The sequence below is a fragment of the Fusarium oxysporum genome, chromosome 6 (assembly GCF_000149955.1).
Source record: "Fusarium oxysporum f. sp. lycopersici 4287 chromosome 6, whole genome shotgun sequence".
In the NCBI taxonomy this organism is placed as follows: Eukaryota; Fungi; Ascomycota; class Sordariomycetes; order Hypocreales; family Nectriaceae; genus Fusarium; species Fusarium oxysporum.
In genome coordinates this window covers 3658943-3682360 of record NC_030991.1, presented here as the reverse complement: position 1 = coordinate 3682360, position 23418 = coordinate 3658943, and the positions used below count along the sequence as shown (strand labels likewise).

At 47.2% G+C, this 23418-nt stretch overlaps 8 protein-coding genes across 8 annotated transcripts; 5 read left to right on the top strand and 3 right to left on the bottom strand.

Moving 5' to 3' along the window:
- Nucleotides 1-341: 341 nt before the first annotated feature.
- FOXG_21371 (uncharacterized protein) lies at nt 342-1192 on the bottom strand (the record flags this gene model as incomplete). Its single annotated transcript, XM_018401705.1, has 2 exons — nt 342-401; nt 455-1192. 2 exons carry the CDS (start codon nt 1190-1192, stop codon nt 342-344), a joined length of 798 nt encoding a protein of 265 aa, XP_018253586.1.
- A 1049-nt stretch (nt 1193-2241) lies between these two features.
- Nucleotides 2242-2419, top strand: FOXG_14048 (uncharacterized protein; the record flags this gene model as incomplete). Its single annotated transcript, XM_018394114.1, has 2 exons — nt 2242-2376; nt 2402-2419. The coding sequence occupies 2 exons, from the start codon at nt 2242-2244 to the stop codon at nt 2417-2419; spliced, it is 153 nt and encodes a 50-aa protein (XP_018253585.1).
- A 543-nt stretch (nt 2420-2962) lies between these two features.
- FOXG_14047 (uncharacterized protein) lies at nt 2963-4494 on the bottom strand (the record flags this gene model as incomplete). The annotated part of the gene is made up of 4 exons (XM_018394113.1): nt 2963-3969; nt 4093-4142; nt 4200-4298; nt 4385-4494. The coding sequence occupies 4 exons, from the start codon at nt 4492-4494 to the stop codon at nt 2963-2965; spliced, it is 1266 nt and encodes a 421-aa protein (XP_018253584.1).
- A 1874-nt stretch (nt 4495-6368) lies between these two features.
- Nucleotides 6369-7298, top strand: FOXG_14046 (uncharacterized protein; the record flags this gene model as incomplete). Its single annotated transcript, XM_018394112.1, has 1 exon — nt 6369-7298. The coding sequence occupies one exon, from the start codon at nt 6369-6371 to the stop codon at nt 7296-7298; it is 930 nt and encodes a 309-aa protein (XP_018253583.1).
- A 1940-nt stretch (nt 7299-9238) lies between these two features.
- FOXG_14045 (uncharacterized protein) lies at nt 9239-9918 on the top strand (the record flags this gene model as incomplete). Its single annotated transcript, XM_018394111.1, has 3 exons — nt 9239-9374; nt 9438-9649; nt 9736-9918. 3 exons carry the CDS (start codon nt 9239-9241, stop codon nt 9916-9918), a joined length of 531 nt encoding a protein of 176 aa, XP_018253582.1.
- Nucleotides 9919-11728: 1810 nt separating this feature from the next.
- FOXG_21370 (uncharacterized protein) lies at nt 11729-12040 on the top strand (the record flags this gene model as incomplete). The annotated part of the gene is made up of 2 exons (XM_018401704.1): nt 11729-11845; nt 11990-12040. The coding sequence occupies 2 exons, from the start codon at nt 11729-11731 to the stop codon at nt 12038-12040; spliced, it is 168 nt and encodes a 55-aa protein (XP_018253581.1).
- Nucleotides 12041-15886: 3846 nt separating this feature from the next.
- On the top strand, nt 15887-16678 carry FOXG_14044 (uncharacterized protein; the record flags this gene model as incomplete). Its single annotated transcript, XM_018394110.1, has 2 exons — nt 15887-16360; nt 16442-16678. The coding sequence occupies 2 exons, from the start codon at nt 15887-15889 to the stop codon at nt 16676-16678; spliced, it is 711 nt and encodes a 236-aa protein (XP_018253580.1).
- Nucleotides 16679-20050: 3372 nt separating this feature from the next.
- On the bottom strand, nt 20051-21917 carry FOXG_21369 (uncharacterized protein; the record flags this gene model as incomplete). Its single annotated transcript, XM_018401703.1, has 3 exons — nt 20051-20518; nt 20572-21109; nt 21166-21917. The coding sequence occupies 3 exons, from the start codon at nt 21915-21917 to the stop codon at nt 20051-20053; spliced, it is 1758 nt and encodes a 585-aa protein (XP_018253579.1).
- Between the last annotated feature and the right edge of the window lie 1501 nt (nt 21918-23418).

The window sequence follows — 23418 nt, the reverse complement described above, 5'->3', positions numbered from 1 at the left end:
GGGGGATCACTGCTGCATAATGACATGAAGTGACTATATCACGTGTTAAGAGAATTTTCACTTTGTTCTTCTCTCCCTTTCCAATTTCTTACAAGAATGCTTCGTTTACTTAAAAGGATCTTCTCAGTTTATGCCGCAGTAACGTGCGGGCATTTCGATTTGTGGTTCTATAATCCCGTATGGCTGATACTAGTTCGACTAGATGGTATTCTATTGCTGGCAGGAGTTGCAACTTTGCCAAATTGATTAACCATTTGTAACACGCTGATTGATATTGCAGGATGTCGTATCGGCGCATTAACTCAATCGTGGACCTGCTTTCAGCCCGTCCTGGACTAAAATTAGGTTGCCTGCTGCTGAGTGATAATGGCTGAAGGCTGCACACTAAGGAATTCTTCCTTCTCGGAACAGTGCCATCAGCAGTAGGGAGCTTCAGTTGGCTGGGCCATCTCACTGCTGACCCTGAACCGACGTCCCGTTGCCACATGTTATTGGCGTACCCAATGACTATATTGGCTTGATTGATAACTGCGCAGATACCATGAATTGCCTCTCGTACCTCGCGAATCAATTTTATCAACACCACGTGGACTAGATTTTTGTTCAGTTCAATCGACTGCCGCATGTTGCCATTATCCCTTGTGAGACTAACAATGATACCGTATAGTGTATGATCAGGCTTCTTTGCCTCTCCAGATAATGGGACTTCCACCCGCGGATGCGTGGGCGAATTGACTGGGCTGGCAGACGGGCTTGTCTGCGACGCCATACCACTTTGGCTCAAAGCCACTATATTGTGTGTCCTTCCCGTCTTTGATCCGAGCGCCAGACCCTCTATATATCTCCCCAACTCGGGAGAAGCAAGAGCATCTTTCAGATGATCTTTTTTCATCAGAAGCAGGCAAAGAAGCGAAATTGGGGACAGTAGTACTGGAAACAGATTCCTCAACACGTTATTCGCCAGATTAGCGTAAAAGGCGGCTTCGTAGTGCACTCTCCCGTTTTCGATATTCAGTTCCTTGATACGCTCCTTCACTGCTTCTTGGCCTGTCTTGGGCTGGCGATGACCCAGTGCAAGATCAAAGGCGGTGGTAGTTCCCCCGGCACCACGAACATCGAAGTCTATTGGCTGAGCAGAAGGCTGTCTTTCCATCAAGACCGCCAGATGAACAGCCCTTGGGGATGCTGTCATCACTGTTATCAATTTAATTTGAAGGTAAAAAACAAGAACTTGAAACGGGCATCGATCCCTATGGAAACTGAAATCTTTCACCTTGTAGGGGGATGCTCGATTATGAATATGGTCTTAGAAAGCGCTCAAGAAGTAGTCCGTGAAGCAGAACGAACCGCACTAGAGAGAATAGCTGCAGAGCAAGTTCTTAGTAAATATAATATACAGTTTATTCTAGGTTGAGTGTCCAAAATTTCATCTTTAATTGTAATTTTCACTCGCAAGAATAGTAATGTTATTCATGTAGGGTGGGAAACTGGCAAACACCCAGAATGCCCATAAATCGGCGGCTACCGTTCCCGCCGACTACATCAGGCTCTATTACCTGTCACAGCTTTGTCGCAAAAGGCCAATTAGTAACCCTCAGGACATTATACAAGTACGCGTGACTATGTGTCTCATTTGGCGACGTCTTTTAACCACACATGATCGCAAAACCTTCACATACATCCCACATTCATTCACGGGAATACACGACTGAAATAGCTAGATACCCATTTGATCCTGCCTGTTGAAAACACATACGAAGCTGGGTACTGGTACTCAGACGTCCATTTTGGGGAAAAGAAAAAGAGTATCGCAGTCAACTATAAACGGAATGCTCGCCTGGCTTGTATCGAAGTGAACTTCCTATTTCTCTAACCATCCATGCTACAACCGATAGAAATGCAGCGTAAAGACGTAGAAGATTTCTTTGATTTAATGAGCCACGACACCTCATGTACTGAGTCGTGTTCGAGTACTCCTCCAGGTATGGGTGGCGAGGCTTTCACAGATAATTGGGGCACCATGAGCTAAAGCGTCTCTTAGGCAGCGAGTCTGATGTTGATTACACAGATCATAATGGAGACCTGGTAGGCTTTGTTGAGCCCGACTCACCCGTGAGAGAGGTATCAGTACCATCATCGCCCCAGTTGCGAAGCAAAAGGCGCAGGGTGGAAACACGACGGAGGCGTCGCAGGGCACCGGCACTTACAATTGCACTAAGTTCATCGGATGTCGAAACCACTATGACCATGTCCGACGAGACCAAGGGGGCAAGCGGCCATGCCCTACAGTTGCCACTTAGTGAACCACTATCGAAACAGCTGGATTACGTGCAGAGAGTTCTTGGTGACATGATCAATCTCCTACAAACTACCAAGGTATGTGCTGAAAGAGCAGCTGTAGGTGACCCCGAAGGACTAGAAGCAAATTAATAGCCTGGTACGCGATAATGCAATAGAACGTCAGTGTAAAGCGCGGATCGGGCCTGCTTCTGGGGATTTGAGTAGATAGTTAGGTATGACAATGAGGCTTCCTTCGGTTGTGATCTGAGCCTGCCCCGTAGGGCAAATATACGGCTGCGTCAAGTACCCATATCTGAAAGTTCCCAGTGAATGCTAGGCTTCTAAAGGTTGTAAGCAAGTAGCGATACATCGATATCAGTGGTGAAAACATCTCGAAGCCGTGCCTATAGATTATCTATAATTGGACTGGGCTCGATGGGACTACTAGAGATCACCCAGCCTTGCTACAATAGTGGTGACTAACGAGTAAAGCATAGTGCTCAGTTGAGATACTACATAATTCATTCCATAAGACTACGGCACATCGCCACCGCAGCTTAGGGATGTTTGGACCACGCAAAGGTGAAGGTTGGAGGCATGTGACTGTGGTACAGAAATACAAAAGCATACATGTGTGATTCGGTGATAGTTATAGTACATTTCATGCCCATCAAGTCGTGTCTTAAGTGAGCGATTCAGCATCACCAACACCCATACCAGATGCAATGTTTTGATACCTTGAGTCCGGATAATGAAGCCAATTCTCTGTCGCATCCAAGCTACCAAGACATGAAGCACTCGATTGAATTAGTGATTCAGACCCAAGGCCCTTATCGCCAGATGCCTCCCAGAACATGGATCCTCCCAAGCCTAGTCTCTTTAGATAGAACACTTTCTCCTGCACAGCCTGTGGCGTATCAAAAGATACTAGCTCAAGGACCGACGAATCGTAGCTGAAGGATGCCTTGGCCTTGTCGTCAAAGAAAACCGTAGCACCGACTTTAGGTAGGGCTTTATAGTCCCATACTCCATCTTCCCAACTACCGGCAAGTCCAGCACCAGAGGAAAGCTCTCCAAGCCCAGAGGTTCCAATAAATGAGCGACCGTAGATAGGTATGCCAAGGATAAGCTTTTCACTTGGCGCGCCAGCTTGTATATATGCTCTGACGGCATCATCAGTGTTGAACGGCGTAGCGCCCGTAATGTGATCATTGGCGTATAGGTTGGCATTGTGGCTTGCAGTAGAGGTCGAAACATAGTCATAGGCCATAAGATTAAGATGATCTACAACAGTAGCTAGCCTGCTGATTTGCAATTTGGAATAATGCTCAAAGCCTGCTGGGGCGGCGATGGATAATTGAAAGTGGTGGTTTGGTGCGAAGGCTGCAGCATACGCATCAAGCTCATCTCGGACTGCCTGTAATAGGAGAACCATGTTTTCCGCGTCCTCGGAGTTGGAAGGATACTCCCAGTCGATGTCGAGTCCATCAAAGCCCCAGTCCTTCATTAGAGAGACCGCTGATTTGGCAAACCGAGATCTTGATGGCAAGCTCCTGGCGACTGCGGGAAAGTTTGTAGACCAGGTCCAGCCCCCAATCGAAAGCATAGTTTTGAGCTTTCTGTTCTCTTTCTTCAACAAATAGAGTTGTTTGACACATCCGTACGCGTTCTCTCCATCTTCTCGCAACGCTAGACATCAGGAAGAACATATTGTCAGCCGAAAAAGATTCAGTTTCAGTCCAGAAGGGAACCCCGGCCCATCGGCGGTGGTATCTCCTTTCGTCAAAATTCGGATCAAATGGGAGAACCTACAGTCTCCTTCATAGCGCTTTCCCAAGTCAGCATATACGTCGCCGGAATATCTGTGTGAGCGACGAGATTAGATTTGCCGTCTTTGGCTCGAAATTCGGGGGTTTTACACTGTTCCATCGGGTTTTATGTTCAAAAAAGAATAAAGAACATGGGTCAAGCTTGAGACGGGGAGGTCTTTGGGATGGAAGTTGCGGCCATAGATACCCCTGTCCCCAATGATTGTCAGTGTTTAGCTCCCCTTTGCCAACCGTTAGAAGGCCTTTGGCCGATGAACGGTCTGAGTTTCGCTCACCAGTTGACAAAGTACACAGAATTAACATATTGGTTCTCACGCTCATGTATAGTGGGAGAGCCGGGCTGCTGAATTGCGGAAGTGAAAACCGTACGCTGTACTTGTGACATGACGGCTAGTGTCGTAAGGCATACACTGAGGAGAGTCATGTCTAAACAATTGATGTACAGGGAATGAATTTCAGGCTCAGCTCCCCTCTCGATATTAATAGTCTTGCTATTTTTGCGGGCAGAAGCAGCAATCAAAGATGAAATTTCAAAAACTAAAACCCGAGATGCACTGTATATGCCATTAGATGCGAAAGCTTGTCGTCTCACCCCTTGTGTTTGACCGAGCTACGTACCTGTGGATAGTGATTCCCTCTTTCCTTCTTTCTTCTACAGTCAATTTCAGGTTCAGTTTCCCAATAAATGTTTGTAACTTTACTGTTTTAGCAGGCATAAGAGAAAAGTTAAATCTTGCACGTGGAAACTGAACCTGAAAATATCTGTACCTTCCTTTTTTTCTTCTTCTTTGTGAAAATATCAAATGATGCCTGAAAATTCGACTGGTGTCAAAAGCAACATTTATTATTCTTGAAACCACAATTGGTACGCGCTGGATCCAAAACCTCAACATGCTAAAATATCTTTGTTTCCCATTTCAACGACTCAATCACCATACAAATGAATCTATGGCCCCTGAGGTCAGTCTTGGTAGCAGATACGTTCGTGATTTGATTTGATTTGATGTAATTATGAACTTCCTTCTTGAGACCGCCAACTTTCGTTCTGAGTAAAGTGGGCCAGAGGCCGCCTTTTGTGAAACCCTGATTTCTTCTCTAGAAACAGAAGCCAGAAACGGGGTACGCGTAAGGTGGCTTTTAACCTCCCCCTCAACTATCAACTCGGTGGCGGATATGCATTATTAGCTAGTTCTCAAACTCGGCACCCATCAGTGGGTCATAGGGGTTCACCGCGGTTGACTTGCCATTCTAAGAGCGCGGTGCTCTGTCAATACTGTTGTTGCTGATGTTTTCAAGGATTTTTAGAAGTCATCTCAAATGTATTTACGTCGAGGTGTTTGTGTTTAGTCTTCTGTTGGCAGGATATAGCCAACTCCAAATAGTAGATTTATATAATGCATTCGCACCTTTATCAGCGGTTCCTGGATTCAGACGTATTCTACAGTATGCGAGTTGAACATTGTGTGAGACCGCGACTACAGAAATGGTTGTGCCATACACCAGCAGCTCACAGTGCGTTTTCCAGACGGACTCGCTTGGGATGCCAACTTCTTCACATATCCATGACACTGGATTGGTGAGGCTTAGTTCTTCACGGGTCGCGGTGGCTACTCCAGAGCAAAGTGTGATCCGTGGCTTGCCTCGAATTCAAATCAACCACAAAAGTGGGGTAATTACTTGGGAAGTTGCAAACTGCTCATGACATATAGCTAGAATAGAAGGCTTGGGGTTGGAGACCACTTAGAACAATAATTGTGCTGATTGGTTCGACTTGATAACAATTTGGACAATTGCCAGGCGAATTCCAGCCTAAGAGTGCGGGAGCTGAATAGCAGGTAGGATCTCCACACCCCCCCGCCCTCTCCATCAACAACAGTTCGAGGCTGTGCCTTGGGGGCACTGCCAAACGCTAAATTCGTCTCGATAACATAGGGGCACAGGGGCTTGGCATAGAAACACCAATATGCCAAATAAGCTATTTGATCCTGCCTTGTGAGCCTCGTGCAATGATGGATGGCAAGGGTCTTTTTCATTATAAAGCGTCGCAGTGCCCATGACCATCACCCACCGCAATCATCAACAAGCGAATACCGGCGACGCCGAAATCACAAAAATAGCGCTTTGTAAAGAAACCCCCATCTTTGGATTCCGCGACATACCGCTTCCTGCCAAAGAGAGCCTGATCCAAAACTTCAGCAACAGGCACTGACCAAAAACACCTTCCGTAACACGCTATACGCAGCTTCTTCATCACCAAAAATGTTTAGTCGCTTCAGGAATAAGTTCTTAACCAAGAAGTCCTCCGTCGAGGATCGCACACATTTCAACAACTCAAAGTCGACCCCCAAGAGCAAACCCTTCCTCGATGTTCCTGAGGAGGCTCCTCCTGCTTATGAGCCCACTCAAAGGACAGCTCCTCTTCTCAACGTTCCTCGGCGTGGAGCTTCACCAGCACCTAGTATATCAAGCACCAACAGTGCCGAAGATAGACTTGCCTTCCTCTCAACTTTCGATACCATCTTTGTCATTGACGACTCTGGATCCATGGCTGGTCAATGGGGGGAGGTTCAAGAGGCTCTGAGCACTATTGCCCCGATCTGTACTTCCCACGACCCCGACGGTATTGACGTCTACTTCCTGAACCATCGATCGCCAGCCATCGGAACTGGAGTTCAAGCACCCGGTGGATATTTCCAGATCCGTGATGCCAACCAAGTCCAACATCTGTTCAAGTCCGTCCGTCCCTGCGGAGCAACACCAACGGGTTCTCGTCTTCACAGCATTCTCAAGCCCTATGTCGCCCACCTTTCCCGTCGTGCGGCTAATGTTGACTCGACCAAGCCTGTTAACATCATCGTAATCACAGACGGAAGTCCTTCGGACGATCCAGAGAGTATCATCGTTCATCACGCCAAGAAGCTCGATCAGATCGAGGCACCCCCTCATCAAGTCGGTATCCAGTTCTTCCAGGTTGGCAACGATTTTGGTGCTACTAAGGCTCTCCGGAAGCTCGACGATGATCTCGCTGATGAGGACATTCGCGATATGGTTGATACAGTAACTTGGAATTCTACCACTTCGGACAACGTTAAGGCTTTGACCGCAGATGGGATTCTCAAGGTTGTTCTTGGTGCTGTCGTACGACGCCTTGATCGTCAGAAAACCCGGGATGAACCGCAAAGCGGCTGATACTAAACATTGCACTTATTACTGGCCTGTTACCTGATCATACTTTACTCTTGTCACAGCAACAGTATGCTTTTGCTGAAATCTGGTTCTTCGGGCTTGAAATTGGAGCTGATGCATGTAGCCACGCCAGCAAGGCCAGAATTATTCTTGATAAGGAAAGGAAGCAGATGGGAAAGAACGAAGATTTGATTCCTAGTTCAATGCAGCAAAGCTCAATTATTACACACCAGTCCTCTAACATCACCTCCATTTCTCAAATGTCTTCTACTCACTTCCCTTGGGATCTGAAGTTTCCCAGAAGAGGTCTTGAAGCCCTCCCGATGCTTGCGTTCACCCTGGCGGCCAATATTGCACATATCCTCCTGTCTTCCTTCACGGTAGAGAAGAAGATGCCAAGAAACACCACAGTCTTATCTATCTATATACAGAAGAGAGAAAAAGCGTGCCATGTTGGGATGTATTCATCTATCTATAAAAGCGAACCTAATCTCGTTGCCGGTGCATGAAACGAAATATGTGGCTAGAAAGCGAGCGATTACCTGCTAAAAGGAGTATGGGGCACTTAGGGAGGAGTGTAGGTTCTTTCACAAATGTCACTGAAACATTGGGACACAGGGGTAGTGGCCGCCATAACCGTAGGGTCTTCTCGAAGGGTCTCAAAGATTAGTGCCCACTGTGCTCGTTAATTTACAGAATAGTGAACAAGTCACAATATTCGACGTTGATGGTTACATCTGCCGTTGTTCCCGGATCTCGTCAGGACACCAATATGATTGATGGTAGTACTCATATAAAATCCTGAGTTTAATGCGACATACGGCCTAGAGCTTGCAATCACCACATAGAACTGAGTGTACTAATGTGCGATGCGATGGTAAGTATCGTCACTAAAATCACGGTGGTCATGTTGCGACTGAGCATTCGTTGGGGCCTAACCCCATCTGCAAGAGGGCTCCAAAGCGAGACTGACTACGAAGGAAAGATTTGGAGGTGACGAGTAGCTGAACTAGCGCTTATTCTCGTCAGGGAAGCGGAGATTGCGTTGGAAACGAGCTTCTGGTAAGATTGACTACGTAGAGAGGCCGACACTATAGAGGATACGAGAGACATGAATCTTGATGCCACTGCGACAACGAGAAGCGCATTTTGCTTCTGATCAAAGCGGCCATCAACATGAATACAATAACAGGCAATCAGCTTCATACGCCAAGGCGACAAATCTACATGTCATGCATGACGGCGAAATTTGGGTTTTGGACATTGCGGCCTGTTTACTTCTAGCGTGTGTGGCTTGAGAACATGTAGCTGCTTCCTAATCCATCTGCTCTAGCGTTCGAATACAGCGAATAACTGCATTTGGATGAAGTACAGCGGATGAGGGACCAAATTTTGACATCATCACGTTCGCCTTCTCGCTTCTCATACAACAGCGCAAACTCATCAGCCGCAGTAAGCTCCGACCCATCAGAAATCTAGCACCGAGCCAATTATTGGTCTCTGCATTGTCCCCAGCACCAGGCGCCTGCGTGGTGTACAGTAACAAGATTGCGAGGCTGACACGGCACAGCCACGTAAGGGCAAATAGGGATAGTGCAACACTATTCAGCGCACTATGCACCATCAACCCTGGTTGAATTTACAAACTTACGGGGTTATGCATGGCCTAGTTGAGGCGGTATGCTTTGGCTGGCAGAATTACCATTGTTTACGCTCACCGCTTTTCAGTTATAAAGGTGTTGTTATGCGCGACTTGAAGGAACGAGTTTCCCGATCTCTCGTTTTCTCAAATCCCTGCTACTGTTACTATATAAACCCACCGCCTACTCGCGACGTTTGCGTGTTTCACGCATTATCTTTATAGATTCCACACTTTTCTCAATCCAACCTTTTTTATTGAACCATAAAATATATCATTGTCTCGCATAGCCACCCCGTCCACCATGTCCTCCAACGAACGCCCAACCTACGACACTCCCCAGATGAATGGCACTATGGGGATTATTGTTCACGGTGAACAGGTTCTCATCCTAGAGAAGAGACTCAAAACTCGGGAAATATTAGAGAATGGGCCGCCAGGTACATACCGCGCTGGTGTATGCATGAACCTGTTGGATTCGACTAACTATTCTGTGCCAATAGACTCTTGGGCATTTCCAGGCGGTAAGGTCGATGACGGTGAAACTCCAGAAGAGGCTGTCGTGCGCGAGTGCGAAGAGGAAGTCGGCTTGAAGGTGAAAATTCGTCCAATTGGGGACGAACCCATCTGGGGCGTAACAGACGACTGCCTAGATCAATTTTGGCGTTGCCACTTCTATGTCGTGGTGCAGACAGATCCTAATCAGCAACCAGAGGTTAGTACTTGTGGAGGTCTCCAAAGTATCCTATTTATTCTTGGCAGAAAGAGCCTCCGTAGCAGCTAACATATCTTTCTGTACAGTTGAAGGAGCCACATAAGCATGTTCAGTGGATGTGGATCAAGTGGACGGAATTGTGGGCCAAAATTAAGGAACCGAGCGATATGAAATTCTTTATTTCCATGACGAACATGGTGGAGAAATACGATAGACGAGGAGATCCGGCAAATCTGGAGAGGCGGCAGCCTGCAAATATATTAACCTAGGAACTCTTCAAGTTGTTGTTTTACGAAAGGACTCTTCCTTTTTTGCATTTTTAGGGATTATGACCGGCGTGGGTAGACACCTATTCATGTTCGAATGGCAATGATCCCATGAAGTATTAGGAAAAAGAAGATAGATATATGGATATTTTGCTATTTTCGTGGCTCGCGTAAGCTTTAGCTATTTACTGCTCTTGTAGTGCTGTAGGTAGAGCAAACACACACTCCGGCGACGAACTGGGACTCGCTTTGCAATACACGTATCAACTCCCTTTCCGTGATATATTTATACAGGCCCCTTCTGGCTCCTTCAATATCTGGTGAGTAATGAAACCTATCGACGCAGGCAGATGAATAATCATCAGTACCCATGAGCAGTTCCGTGGCGCGCTTCGAAGCAACGCCAAATAGACAACACATGACTCAGCAGGTTGGATGGGTCATTGCAGTTGAAACATTGTCCAAGGTCATTTGCAGTTATGCCTCGGTAGTCTAGATAAAAACCTATTGCTGAAAACCTATCTTGAGTTAATCAAGGTAGCTCTTGCGTCGCCGCAACGTTCCACCATTCTTATTTAATAGGTGGTGCGGCCTTCGCACAGAACACCTCGTCCTCTTTACCGATTATCTCGCCCTTTCTCTGGCCAATACGTTAGCACAATGACTTCTCTGAAGCTCAGGCTTAGGTACTCACGCTGTTGCCTGCTATATGCTTGGTGGATATTCCCTTTCCTGGAAGCCTAATGCTCATCGTAGTACATCACATTTGTTGATGGAGAACCGATGGTATGTTTATGAGCAGGAATAAATATTAAGAATACTACTAGAAGAGAATATGATGACAAGTCTAGTACCCCAGAGAGATGATGATCGTCCTTCTCCGTCAAGCCAACCTCAAAAGTAGTGATATAAGGGCGATCAAAGAGAGAAATGTCTCAAACCAACTTCTTGGTTTCTGATGGGGGATTCGAGTATCCTCAGCGTCCCTAATTTTCTGCAGCAGTCGTTCAACTTCGGCGACCCTATTCTTCAACTCCTCATGACGGGTCTGGCAGCTATGTGATCGGACTCTAAAGGCGCGCCGTTGATTGCCTGGGTTGAATTTTTGACCTTGTGGAGGAAATCGAGTCAGTAAGAAGTATTCATAAACCCTTTCTAAATACTCACCGTCGGTCTCAGAATCTGTATAGTCTGCGCTAAATCGGGCCATTGTAGAGCCAACCAAACAAACTTTTTGTCAATAAAAACCGGCTTTCGAGTAATAGATGATGGCAAATTGATATTGCTATGAGATGTAAGAGAGTGGGCAGAGTTAGGTGGATGTAGAAAGGGCTTAGGCACGTAGATATACATGTATTCGCCCGGCTTGGTGCCTCCAACTTTGCTCGAGCTAACATTCCACGCCTTCTTTTCACTTTCATGGTTCCATTTCCATGCATTCATCATCATGAGATCATGCTGTGGACTTGCATCTTCGCCGGTCCAACGCGAATGACGTTGGCTGCAGACGTCCGCGCGCCGATGAGTAGAGTGTATCGGGTGGCTATGTCCATAGAGTGATTTATTGTCGTATTGTTCCATGACATCTTGCGCAGAATTTTGGTGAACGAGCCGCACTGCCTCAATACACATTGAAATAACTTGATGTTCGAGTATTAGCCTTGAATCTGGTCGTGGCTTCCTTGCTGCTTAGCCTTGTAGCGGAAGGTCTGACTTCACACGGCTTACGCATCCCCTATAGGATGCACAGTGGCTATTTCCTACTTTCCTGGATTCCTAGCACCCCGGATGCTCTACTTCACGAAGGGTGGGGATGTCGGAATACTCTCTGTTGATTGTCAAGGCAACTTCACCCCCTCTTCACGGCGTCGAGCGCATCATCCACACCCTTCTATATCTGCACGGATCGGCATCTGACAGAATTCCGGTGGTGACGCAGCTGAAGTGCAGGGCTGGATTGAAGAAGATTGGCAGTTTTCCCTTCATGAATGCATGATTGGATACTATAAGGTCGGCGTGTCCCGAAGGCGGCGGCTTTGGTATGGAGCTACTGACGACGAAGGCAGCGTTGTAGGCAGAAATTGAGGGTCCTCTCCACGCTCAGTGGCGCGTCGAGGATATTTAGGAGTCCGTCAGGTGATTGTAGAAATAGAAATGGCATATGTTGTCCACGGTTTACGCTCGCAGTTTTCTCCTCTCGTCATTAACCAGCCCATACCTCGAGAAGTAGCAGCTCGTCCATACTTTAACTGAGGCACTGCGGCCGAGCATTTCATAGGATGAAACATGAGCCGCAATTGCCGTTCTGCTGTCACAAAAGTGTTTCCGGACATATGCCCTGACTATCTTCAGTCAGTCGCAAAGCCATTGGGGTTCGACCCAGACAAAGTGATAAACCGGATCTTAGATCGTCAGGAGTCGGGTAAACCATACAAAAGCAACTGCGAAAAAGGAAAGGCGAAGCCGACACACAAGACGGCAAAAGCAAACGAAGGAACATCAAACAATATGACAACAAATCGCCCAAGTCTGGAGATCCGTCGATGAGCTGTGAGTGTTGCTTTAATGAGATTCCGATAGGCCAAGCCGTTCATTGTGGTGGAGAGCCTGCTCATGTAAGTGCAATGCCATCATCTCGAGTGCAGCTAACAACCATTAGTCATTCTGCAAAGTCTGTTCTCGGCGGTACGTCGAGTCGCAGGTCGCCCTCGGCAAACTTCACATAGTTTGTATGTCCATGAACAGCTGTGAAGCCAGCTTGCCAAGGGGGGAACGAGGCAAATTCATGGACGAAGGACTCTCTCTTGCATGGGACCGCTGCGAGCAAGAAACGAACTTGCGCCTGGCCAACATGACAGATCTGGCTAGATGCCCCTTCTGTTCCTATGCAGAAGTGTATCCCCCGGTATCTGCTAACAAGGAGTTCAAGTGCAGACATCCTGAGTGCGAAATCATAAGCTGCCGCCAGTGTAATCGGAAAACTCATATCCCCATGACATGTACAGAGGCAGCCGCTGCGAGAAGTGCTGATGGTAGGCACAAGGTCGAGGAAGCCATGTCGAATGCAGTCATTCGCAAATGTAACAGATGTACGTTCCCACACTCTAGATGTATGTTCGGCAATGATCTTGGTAGGCGAAACCCCGTTTGTCAAAGAGGCGGGCTGCAATAAGATGACCTGTACCCGAACGGGCTGTCAAAACGTGCAGTGCTACGTTTGCTCCCAACCCTGTAATTACAGTCACTTCAACGACGCGTCTCTAGGTGGAAAGGAGGGGAACTGTCACTTATACGATGACGTCAAGGATCGACATGCAAGAGAAACCAGGGAGGCCGAGAATGCTGCTAGGACACCGCTATCAGAGGCGACTAATGCCAAGCATGCAGCGAGCGACCTTGGTTTTGAGTTCTCCCTCTGACGGGCTGGAGAACGTTTCAAACTTGAAGAAGATGTGTAGTTCCTGGCATCGTGAATACTACCTAGCTAGCCAAGAGTCTATCAATCCCATGGCTCTCATCAATTCCAAGGGTCATGGCTTTGCCTTTCGATCCTATGTCTCGATCTCTTCGCCGCGACTCGAAATTCTTGTACTCCAGTCACACGTCTTCTCCGACAAGAATTACAGATAGAGGGAGAGAGGTGATACCTTTGACCCTAGTACCCAGTACTAAGTTCTCAGTCGTGATATGAGCTCTCAACCACAAGTCTCAACGGCAAATAACACATCTGGCTCACAACGTAGTGCCCAGTGTATCCACGATGACACTGATTTATGGGGCTGTTCGCGATCTTTCCAGGGACCAGACTGCGCGACGCCCTTGCACCAAGGCAAGGCAATATGGCAGACTGCTGAACAAACACCTGACTAGTGCAACTGGGGGTGGAAACGCATTGAGTAATTGTCGCTATCTACTGAAAGGCAAACATGTTTCTGAACATATAGCATGGACGCTAACGAGCCCCTCGAGATCAATCTCAGCAGACGGACTTGATAGGTATATATAACACTATGAAGTTTCTAAAGGGAGACTAACCGAGCTATCCTTGTAGTAGATATCTCCTACGGTAAAGGGTACGTACGGCACGCTGGTCTACGCCATTGTGGTGATATAAGCTCGCAGCCATAAGCCTCAACACGCTGGTCACTCCGGCCTCAGCTGGCAAGCATTCCCGGCTGTGGCAGTATCATTAGAATGATATACTACCAAGTTCGTTCCGAACTAACGCGCATAATTCTCTATGATCGACCCATGCATGCAATCGAAAAAGTCTTTCCAAATGAACCGTTGAGACCGTTTATCGTTTCTTGTCTTTCTCAACACCTTTAGCGGCACGACGCGGTCAACGTCCCTAACATCGATTACTCCCACTATAACATGTTAGTGGGCGCAGCACTAGAGATACGGGATCTATCTTACGGTGGTTGGAAGCGACGAGTTCATTTTCCTGGTATTCTTTTCCCCTTTTCCCCCTCCGAGGTAGTGCCTCAGGCCAGTACATCCATATAACCAAGGCATGAACATCTACGGGACTTGTACCTCGGATGTCGACGATATGGGCCACCCAATCCCTTTTACGCTTTATACTTGCCCGCCCCAATTTTGCAGTGCAAATGTTAGAGTAGGGAGAAGCATTGGTGACTGATACGTAATCTCCGAGAAGAAATCGCCTTCTGCCCTGTGTATTATTAACTATACGGGTTAGTGGACATATAAACAAATTGGAACAGGGCATCTACACACAAACGAAACTCTTATATCGTGGCATATTGTACCATCTTGAAGAAAGGTTCACCTGGTAGTAATTGTATATCTTGTCTGAAGAAAATGGGCATAGCAGCTCGCCAATCTTGCCCTTGTTTGCTGAAGGGATGCGGCTGTATTGTGTGATCCGGAAACCAGCTCTATTACTGTAATTTACCTCTGACATGTCTAACACTATGCACAATGTTCAGACCCAAAGCATTAGAAGAGGGTGACCTGCAAGCACTTATTATGCACCGGCAGCCTGTGCAATTTGATCCTGTCATGCATTGATCTTTAGAAGAAATTGGCCATTATGTCGATTTTCAGCTTCTATAATTGTATGATTTTGACTCTGTAACCTTTAAATATTGCTTCTTTGCCTCATGTACGACGTGCACCTCCAAACTCAATAACGGCCGAAATCAAGAGAGTTACCATTCTCCAGTGCAGAACATACTGCCCAGCGGAGCTCAGAAAATCTGCGGCCTTCCTGGGCCAGTTGAACAGGGAAGAGAGGGAAAACAAGAGACTGAATCTCGCGCGTTCGTTGTAGATCCCTCTATTCAAAGTGACCAAGTTTCAGGATTAGCAAATGAGCCACTATGGCTTCAACATCGGATGCCATAATGTATTGGTCGATCTAAGAGCTCAAGAATCGATCCAACGTATGACGGAGCGTCGCTAAAGATCCCAAGAAGGAGGCTATGCCAAAACAAAAGAAGTGGCGGGACCAGTATCGACACAAATGTCCGTCACCCCCTAAACTAGGTGCTCCCCGAGACCGGCCACTACAGTATCCAACAAAGAGTACACTATTGTTGGCAGATAAGAGGAAGGGATAAGCCTTTGCTCAAACGTTGTGTGATTGGGCTCTCAGTCAAAGCCAAAATCGGAAGTGAAACCAGGAGACGAGTTGCACTGAGAAATACGCACTGAGAAATACGCACTGAGTTTCTTGGATGGCCTGACCACCCTCCGCCCCCTTTCTCTTCACCCGTTGGCTTATCAGTCTCGGTAAACTAACCCCCACTTCCGTACATATAATAGACTATTGTCAGCTTCTGCCCGCCAGGCCGGTGCTCAAGCCTTCTCCAACTGCACCAACTCCGATCAGAAGAGGATTGAGCACAACCTTGAACAACTGTGTGCAGTCATTATGACCGGGCCAGATACTATTAAACAACGCCGCACGCAGCCTGGGGACCGAAACGATGCAAAGCAACCCATGGCGAATCCATCACCCATATCCAGGACCGTCACGTGGCACGATATTCCCGAGTGGCGGCGAGACAAGCATATCCCCACCGGCTATCGCCCATTGGAACCAGACTATCTGCAAGTCATCAGAAGTCTTATTTTCTTGCACAATGAGACCTGCAACGTGTGGACCCATTTGATCGGCGCTCTGCTGCTGCCACTATTTGCGGCCGCCATTCTCCGAACCGTCTCTAGGCCGCAGTACATGGACGTCACAAGGACTGATTTTATCATGTTCATTGTCTTCTTCTGTTCCGCCGAGCTCTGTCTGGTTTTCAGCGCTGTGTACCATCTCACCGAAAGCCACTCACACGAGGTGGAACAATTCTGGCACCGGAGGGATTTGCTAGGGATCGTCATCGTCACTGATGGCAGCTTCATCCCTGGGATATACTATATCTTCAGCTGCGAACCAATTCTGTTGAAGGTTCATTGGACAATTGTTTGCCACCCGGTTCATTTAGACACACCCTCGGTTGTAAAAGAGTGATAGGTCTTTGAAGTATGCTAATCAGGTCATTAGGTTGTAGTTTGCGGATCTGCTACAGCAGCTCTCATCTCCATACCCAAGTTCAGGACGTTGCGGTGGCGCAAGGTGAGGGTCGGTGCCTACGTTGCGCTCGGTGCATCCGCTTTTATTCCATTGCTGCACGGCGTACATGTCTACGGGCTAGAATATATGTTTCAGTATTCGGGCATGAAATGGTACCTTGTCGAGCTCCTTCTGTATGGAGGGGGCTGCGGCATTTATGCAGTATGAACATCGTATTTCCCCGTCCTCCGGACCTTTTCATGGTGAGGGAGCCGCATCTGACCCAGGAGTGCAGTTCCGAATCCCTGAGCGCTTTGCACCGGGCCATTTCGATATCTGGTTCAGCTCACATCAGATCTTCCATGTAACGATTTTATGCGCCATGTACGTGCACACAATTGCGCTGATGCAGGCTTTCACAGCGTGCCACACGCTGGACATATGCCACATTCAGTCTGTTCATCAGGCGAGGCGCACAAGGTTGTAAGGGCTGGGGATCAGGATCAGATAAAGGGGATGCGAGGTGGTATGCTCCCATTTCAATGTGCTCTATCGCAACCACGGGGTTGAGCCGGTCAGGATGAGAATCACACATCAGGAATTCAGTTGCCAGTCAATCCACAGCGACAAATTCGAGTTTTTGGCTGATGTTACATTATGAGAAGCAGCCTCCTTGCGTTAACTCCGTTCTTGTCCTACGTAAAGGCAATAGATGGAGGGAGATAGCTGAGACTAGCTGTATGTGAAGCCGTCTCAGTCTACCTCACGAAGTGAGGGGTAGGATTAGGGGCTCAATGTGAGTGTGACGTTTGGTCTATATCACGACTATATGGCTATAGGGGATTATTGAATGCATCATGCTCCCTTGCTGCGGTGGTGAGGTGGGCTTTGCTCGACCTCAAGTGCCGTATGATTCCTTTGTGACGCCTTAATGATGCTGCTCTACAGGGAATTTCAGATTTAGTCGCCTGCTCAATAATAATGATCGTGCTGCTCTTTTACGGGTCATAACAGCAGTCAAGAAGCCCGTTTTAGAAACTGAACCAGGAATGCACTGTGCTATTACCAAATGATGCCATGGGCGGGGAGCAAGGACGTTTGGAATGAATTGGAAATGTCCTCCTCATATGACCTACTCGTTGACTTTATTTACTTCCGCGAGTGCGTACCGCGATGCCTGGTATCATGGTCATCCTCCGCCAATGTTATTGCTTCCACTCTAATCGCATGCTCAAACAGCTCTATGTATTCTCTCAGGTCGTCTCATTGTGATAAGAAAAGAAGGGGGGCGGTGGGGAAGTCATTATCGAGCCATGGCAAGAACACTGTGTGCTGCGCCTCTCTGATCGTCGTGGGTGATCAATTTCCATGTACGCTCGGATACCTCGCCTGGGAGATGGCGACCCGGAGTGAGCCCTGAGGAGGCAAGAGGCATGGCAAGTAATCAACAAGGGGGTGAGCTCTCTCTGCTTGACACATATATGATACCGCACTCTGCAATTGTCTCATGATCGTGAGTTGACACGTGCTTGGGCCTTCACTCATGATAGAAAAAAGCGCACGGGTTTCTTTCTTTCTTCTTTTTGTTTCCTGCATCTTCTGCAAGCTTTCCTAGCATCAGCCCTGTCCTTCATTTCAGATCTCGCTGCTCATCCGCCCGCCGACCAACTCCCAGATTTTGGGCCGATTATGGCTGAACCAAAAGACATAACCGCTTTTCTCAGCGAGGATGGCAAGCCCACTGATCAATTTGAAACTCCCAGCGAATGTATCGCTGCTTTTAAAGATGATCATGGTCAAAAAGCTCCTGTATCTCACCATTACATTGGGCGCCGGTGGAAGACCCCATTTTGCCTCCGGTGTATCATCCCGCCCGAACTTAATTGTCCATCGGCGTTCGAGGTTTTGGCAATAGATATTTTTGTTAACGGAAAACATTTTCAAGCGGCGATTAGGTCCATAACTCGCATTAGAACACACGTAGCAACCCGTGAGTTTGGCGGGCGGCTGACAGAGGGACCTCCCACCTACGAAAAGCTACAGTTTTCTCAACCTGGTAATCGACCATCTAATACCTCGGTGACCTATGGAAGCGCTAACAGCTATTCCATACCAGCCTGAAGGACAAATCAAGGCTGTTTTTAGTCTCCTCAAGGTTAAGTGGGCTGATTCTTCTTCGTCAACCAAGGAGGAGATATGGAGTAGAGCAAGACTGCCAAAAGTCTCTAAAGCATGGTATGCTACGACATTGCCTTGCATGATAGACGTGTGGTTACTGATCTCTCTTATAGTGCAGACTACGAAAGCCTTGGTATTGAAAGAGTCTTGCAGAGGCGCGAGATTCGAGTCTTTTGTTTCTACTATCTCTTCGATCGTATGTATTTGTTCACTGAGAAGTATATCGTGCGTACCGCTAATCTCTGACTAGAACATCTTAATGTTCCGTCATCTGAGAAAGCTCAGTCAGAAAGCCATCGGAAACATGCCTGTATATACGGAGGGCAAAAGACGGTTCGATTCTTCAAATACAAGGAGGCGCAGCTCGACGGAGATATGGGAAACCCACGGAACCCACGAAACCCTCTTTCAAAACAAACCCAACGTCGAAGACTAGGCCTGATCGACCTTACTAAGGAGATTGATTGGCGAGAAAAGGCAAACATACCAGGAGTTGGTAAGTGGTGTCGGCGGCTAGATAGGGGTCGTATTCGGCGTGGTCCTGGTTTGCAGTCTATGAGAAAGTAGAATAATCAGACAGTGATATAGTGAAGTTTGGCTCATAATGACTAGCAGTTTGTGGTTAAGGGTCTATGGAAGGTGAAGGAGTGCGGAGGAAGCTTAGTGGAATAAGATCTGAGTGATAGATGGAAAAGTAAGTTGACACGGGGGCCGTTCCGAAGGGAATACAGCCAGAGTTTTATCTCTTTGATTCCGATTAAAGAGGCTATAGCAACTGTGTTCAATATGGAAGCAAGTTTCGTGAAAGGATCGGCTTATACATTACTCCTTACACTGTATTGTTGGCTCTTCCGCAGTGTAGTTGTGCTCTAGTTGCAGGAAAGCACTACGCAGGTGTTTGATGTTCGCCCTTGGTCTCAACCAAGTGACGGCCACGTGAAGTTCCAGAGCTTAAAGTCCGCTTTTCAGAGCGCAGTGAGCCCCAATCGTTCTATGGAGGATAACCACCCAGTTTGCTTCTTCTGTCTCGTTGGGCCCTTTGAAGCTTCCATCGCCGCCGTGCAACATTATCACATTTTGTACAATAAACTGGCCAGTAGGAGGGTGGATTCGAGGACACTTCTCCAGCCACGTCCAGGTGGAAGGTTCTGGCACCTAGGCTAAGTGACGGACGACTGAAGGGGTGATAAAAGGTGTTGTTCGTATTTTATTCAATATAGAATCTGACCGAAAAGATGAAGAGGAACCTCCAATGACTGAGGAAAATTGAGATGGAGTTTGATTCTTTTGCGATATGGTTTTGTTTCAAGCGACAGGCTTATTCATTCATGATGCAGATTGTCGGCCCGCCAGCTTCCAACAAAAGCCATTTCCTGGCCACCCTCTATCGGAGAAACCAATAAAGGGCGCAAATGCATGCTTTCAAAGGCTTGAGCAACCGGCCTGCTGCTCAATGTTTGCTACCGTCAAAGTCAACCTTGTATTTCCGTGATGCAGAACGAACTTGGGAAACGCACTTTCTAGTAAATTTGGGAATTTCTCTCGTTCCCGAAGACACTCGAAACATAATGCTCGGACCTGTATATCATCTTTAGATCGAGTGCCTCGATAAAAGCATTGTCGATCTACGATACAGAGCTCTAGGAGTTGGGGAACTTTGGCGAGAATGCTTTGAAGCAGATTGATGTACCAGGAATCGACCTCAAACCTGGTAGGCTTTGGCCCCGGGTAGTCAAAATCCAGAATGAACTGTTTGTTGGATTGTAGATCTATTTGCCAGTTCTGACGGATAGTATGTGCTGGCACCCGACTACTCCATAACCCGAATGCAAAGCGGCGCAAGTGTTTCGTCACCTTGAGCGTCTCAACGAGTGCTTCAACTTTTTCATTCTATTATCCAATGTCAGTAGTTGTGGTTACTGAGAGAAAACAAAGGGCTTTACCAAATTATTCCAGTGGCTCATTTCGAAACATGTCCCAGGTTTGCAGCAGCCACTCTCACTTAGAACAAGTGACTCAACCTCTGGAAAGTCCCTCAGAATGGGTTCCAGGCACTTGGGATCCATGTATCGAAGCGGCGATTGCTTGTATATATTGGAATTAAATGATGTGTCGATATGAAGCGCCTTGAGGGAATGATGTCGACTCTTCAATGCATTATAATGGGTTTTCTTCACATTCATAGGCAGCTGGACTGCTTCTAGAGTTGTTGGTTCGAAGCTGCAAAGGATAGTCTTGAATTCCTCCCCACTGGCCCTGTGAAAAATCACACTGCGAGGCTTTACCCATTTATCATCTGGTCGGAATTTCTGGTTGAATTGTGGAGATTGACCTTTGAGGTCAATATCGAATGTGACGTCGCGGAGGCCATTTACTTGACTTAGGCAACAGCCAATAAGATTGGCCGTGAGCCGAGGTAAATCATGGTTACACTCAGAGGCCTGGGAGTTATGTAGTCCTATGAACTGAAAGGTGACATGTCTATAAATCGATTAACAACAACACGAACTTGGCCACCCACGTTGGTCAATCGATACCTTGTTTGCTCGAATGTATTGGTTCTTTGTTTGAGTGTCTCTTTGAACAGTTTTAGTTCTTCAAACAGCCCCTCTAAAGTGCCCAGGAACTTGACACTTGTGAATAGTTGCGGGCTGAATATTTCTCGAAGTTGCTTCGATACAGTGGTGCAGATCTTGATCTCAGGATGACTGAGGTACGATCTGATCATGAAAAGGAGCTCCTTTGGCATCCTGGCCAGTCCGCAGAAGTCTGACGCGATCGGGTTAACCTGCGCGGGGGGGGATCCTGAAGGGAATTCTGGCGTACAGGTCTCCTTGTCACTGATAGATAGGTGACGTGAGAATAGTTGGTGATACGCCTCTAGTGTGAGGTTGCCATCCACAGCGAGGCCATTCCTCAACGACTGCTGTGCAGCCTGTCCATGAGATTGCCCAAAGTTCATCAGTTCTGGTCCACCAAAGTGTACCTCTTCTGTTTCTATCCCCTCGCGGAATATGCTCACTGCACGAGCTTTTCTCATTCGACGAGCTTTGTAATACCAGCGGTAGTCATCTATGACCTGTTTGTAATGTCGCTTGATCCTCCCTCGATCCCATTTACACAATGGAAATTTCTCCTTCAGACGACCGATAAAAAAGGCAGAATACGTCCTCAATACATTGCTTTCTTCGGGTTTCATTTCACCATTCTTGTGTAACTCATATAGTAGCTCTATAAAGAAAAGCTTCTGTGCTGGTGTCCAACAGTTGATTGAGACGTTTGGTGACATAACGATGAACCCCGGATTAAAGCAAGCTGTTTTAGCTGCGATTGAGGAAGAAAGATGGAAGGGAAAGTGAAAAGAAAAGAATAGGGCGGAAGAAGGAGGTATGAAATAGGAGATAAACAGTAAAGCACAGAACAGAAACCTCGAAAGCCATTTATAGGCACGATTATTTCTCTAGTTTCCCAGGTGCTCACAGGATTGGTACGCTTCTTGGTACTCTACAGGCATAGGTCTTCTCTGTGACTCGTGATGTGAGAATCAAAAAGTGTAGCTTGGATCGTTTGAGTGGCTGCCCTTGTCGGAGGCCGTTCAACGCCACTATTGTCTCCTGTACGTGATTACCTGCCTGGTTAGAACTCTAACTTGTCTAGCCTTCTCACATGGATGGAAAAGATAAAGATCAATTACCTATGCGTACTATGACGCCTGCAGCCGATTACATAGATTCAACATGTAGGCGTGGTGAATGTACGGCTTGGGATTTATTGACAGTCGTCTCGTTTGGAATGAACTATAGGTAATGGTGAGAGGCTTGTTAGCTAAAAGCCGCTGAGTTGATGATTATTTGAAAGGCTTATGGTTGTGCGCATTTATATATTAATACATTGCTTGGCGTATGCCCCCCCCCCCCCCCCGCGGCTACTTTCGCACTGGACATTTTTAGCATAGGTACTAATGATCTCAAGGCCGGATATAGGTAACGACTAAAAACAAGATATCTATTAGTCAGTGCTAGCCTACACTAAGTAGTCCATACCGTCCCGGCCGAAATCAGAGGCCGCCTATCGAAGCTGCGCGGCGGATACAGGTCTCAATCCAATGGCAAACACATTCAAATTAAAACCTCGCTAATAAAGACAGTGACCTGAACCCCTTGCCCCTAACGGACTCAGGTCGACGGTTTTAACAGTCAAGAGAAGTATACCTTTATGGCCAAATATCAATTGGTAATTATCAGGACATATCCCTAGTCCTACAGTCTAAAATCAATTGTTGCATCAGCTTACCAATCGTCACACTTCAAAGGGTGGGGAGGGCAGAAAGACCAAACAGGGTTCCAGAGTTCACATGGCTGGTGTCACCCATATCCGAGTGTTTCGTTGAAAACCTACCCCCGTTCGGGTTCGGGCCCGAGTGGGAATGCTAGCCCTGCAATCAGACAATACGTGACGCTAACCGTTAAAACAAGAGCGGATTGCCTTCCCGTCTAATCAAACTATCCACCGTTTACTAGCGAGATTCCCATGGTAGACAAACCACTTTGGCTTCTCCCCCAAAGCATCAGCTCGCCTTTTTTTTTTACAATCTTCACGCAACATCTATGTCTACGTACGATCGCTGACGCTACAAGCGACATATATACCATGGCTCTGAGAGAGAAAGGGCCGCAGATCATCGCTACAATGTGGACTTTGACACCTGTAGCCATGATTTTCGTTGCATTACGAGCATACGTTAGACTACTTATCAAGAGGCCATTCGGCATTGACGACCTTTTCCACAG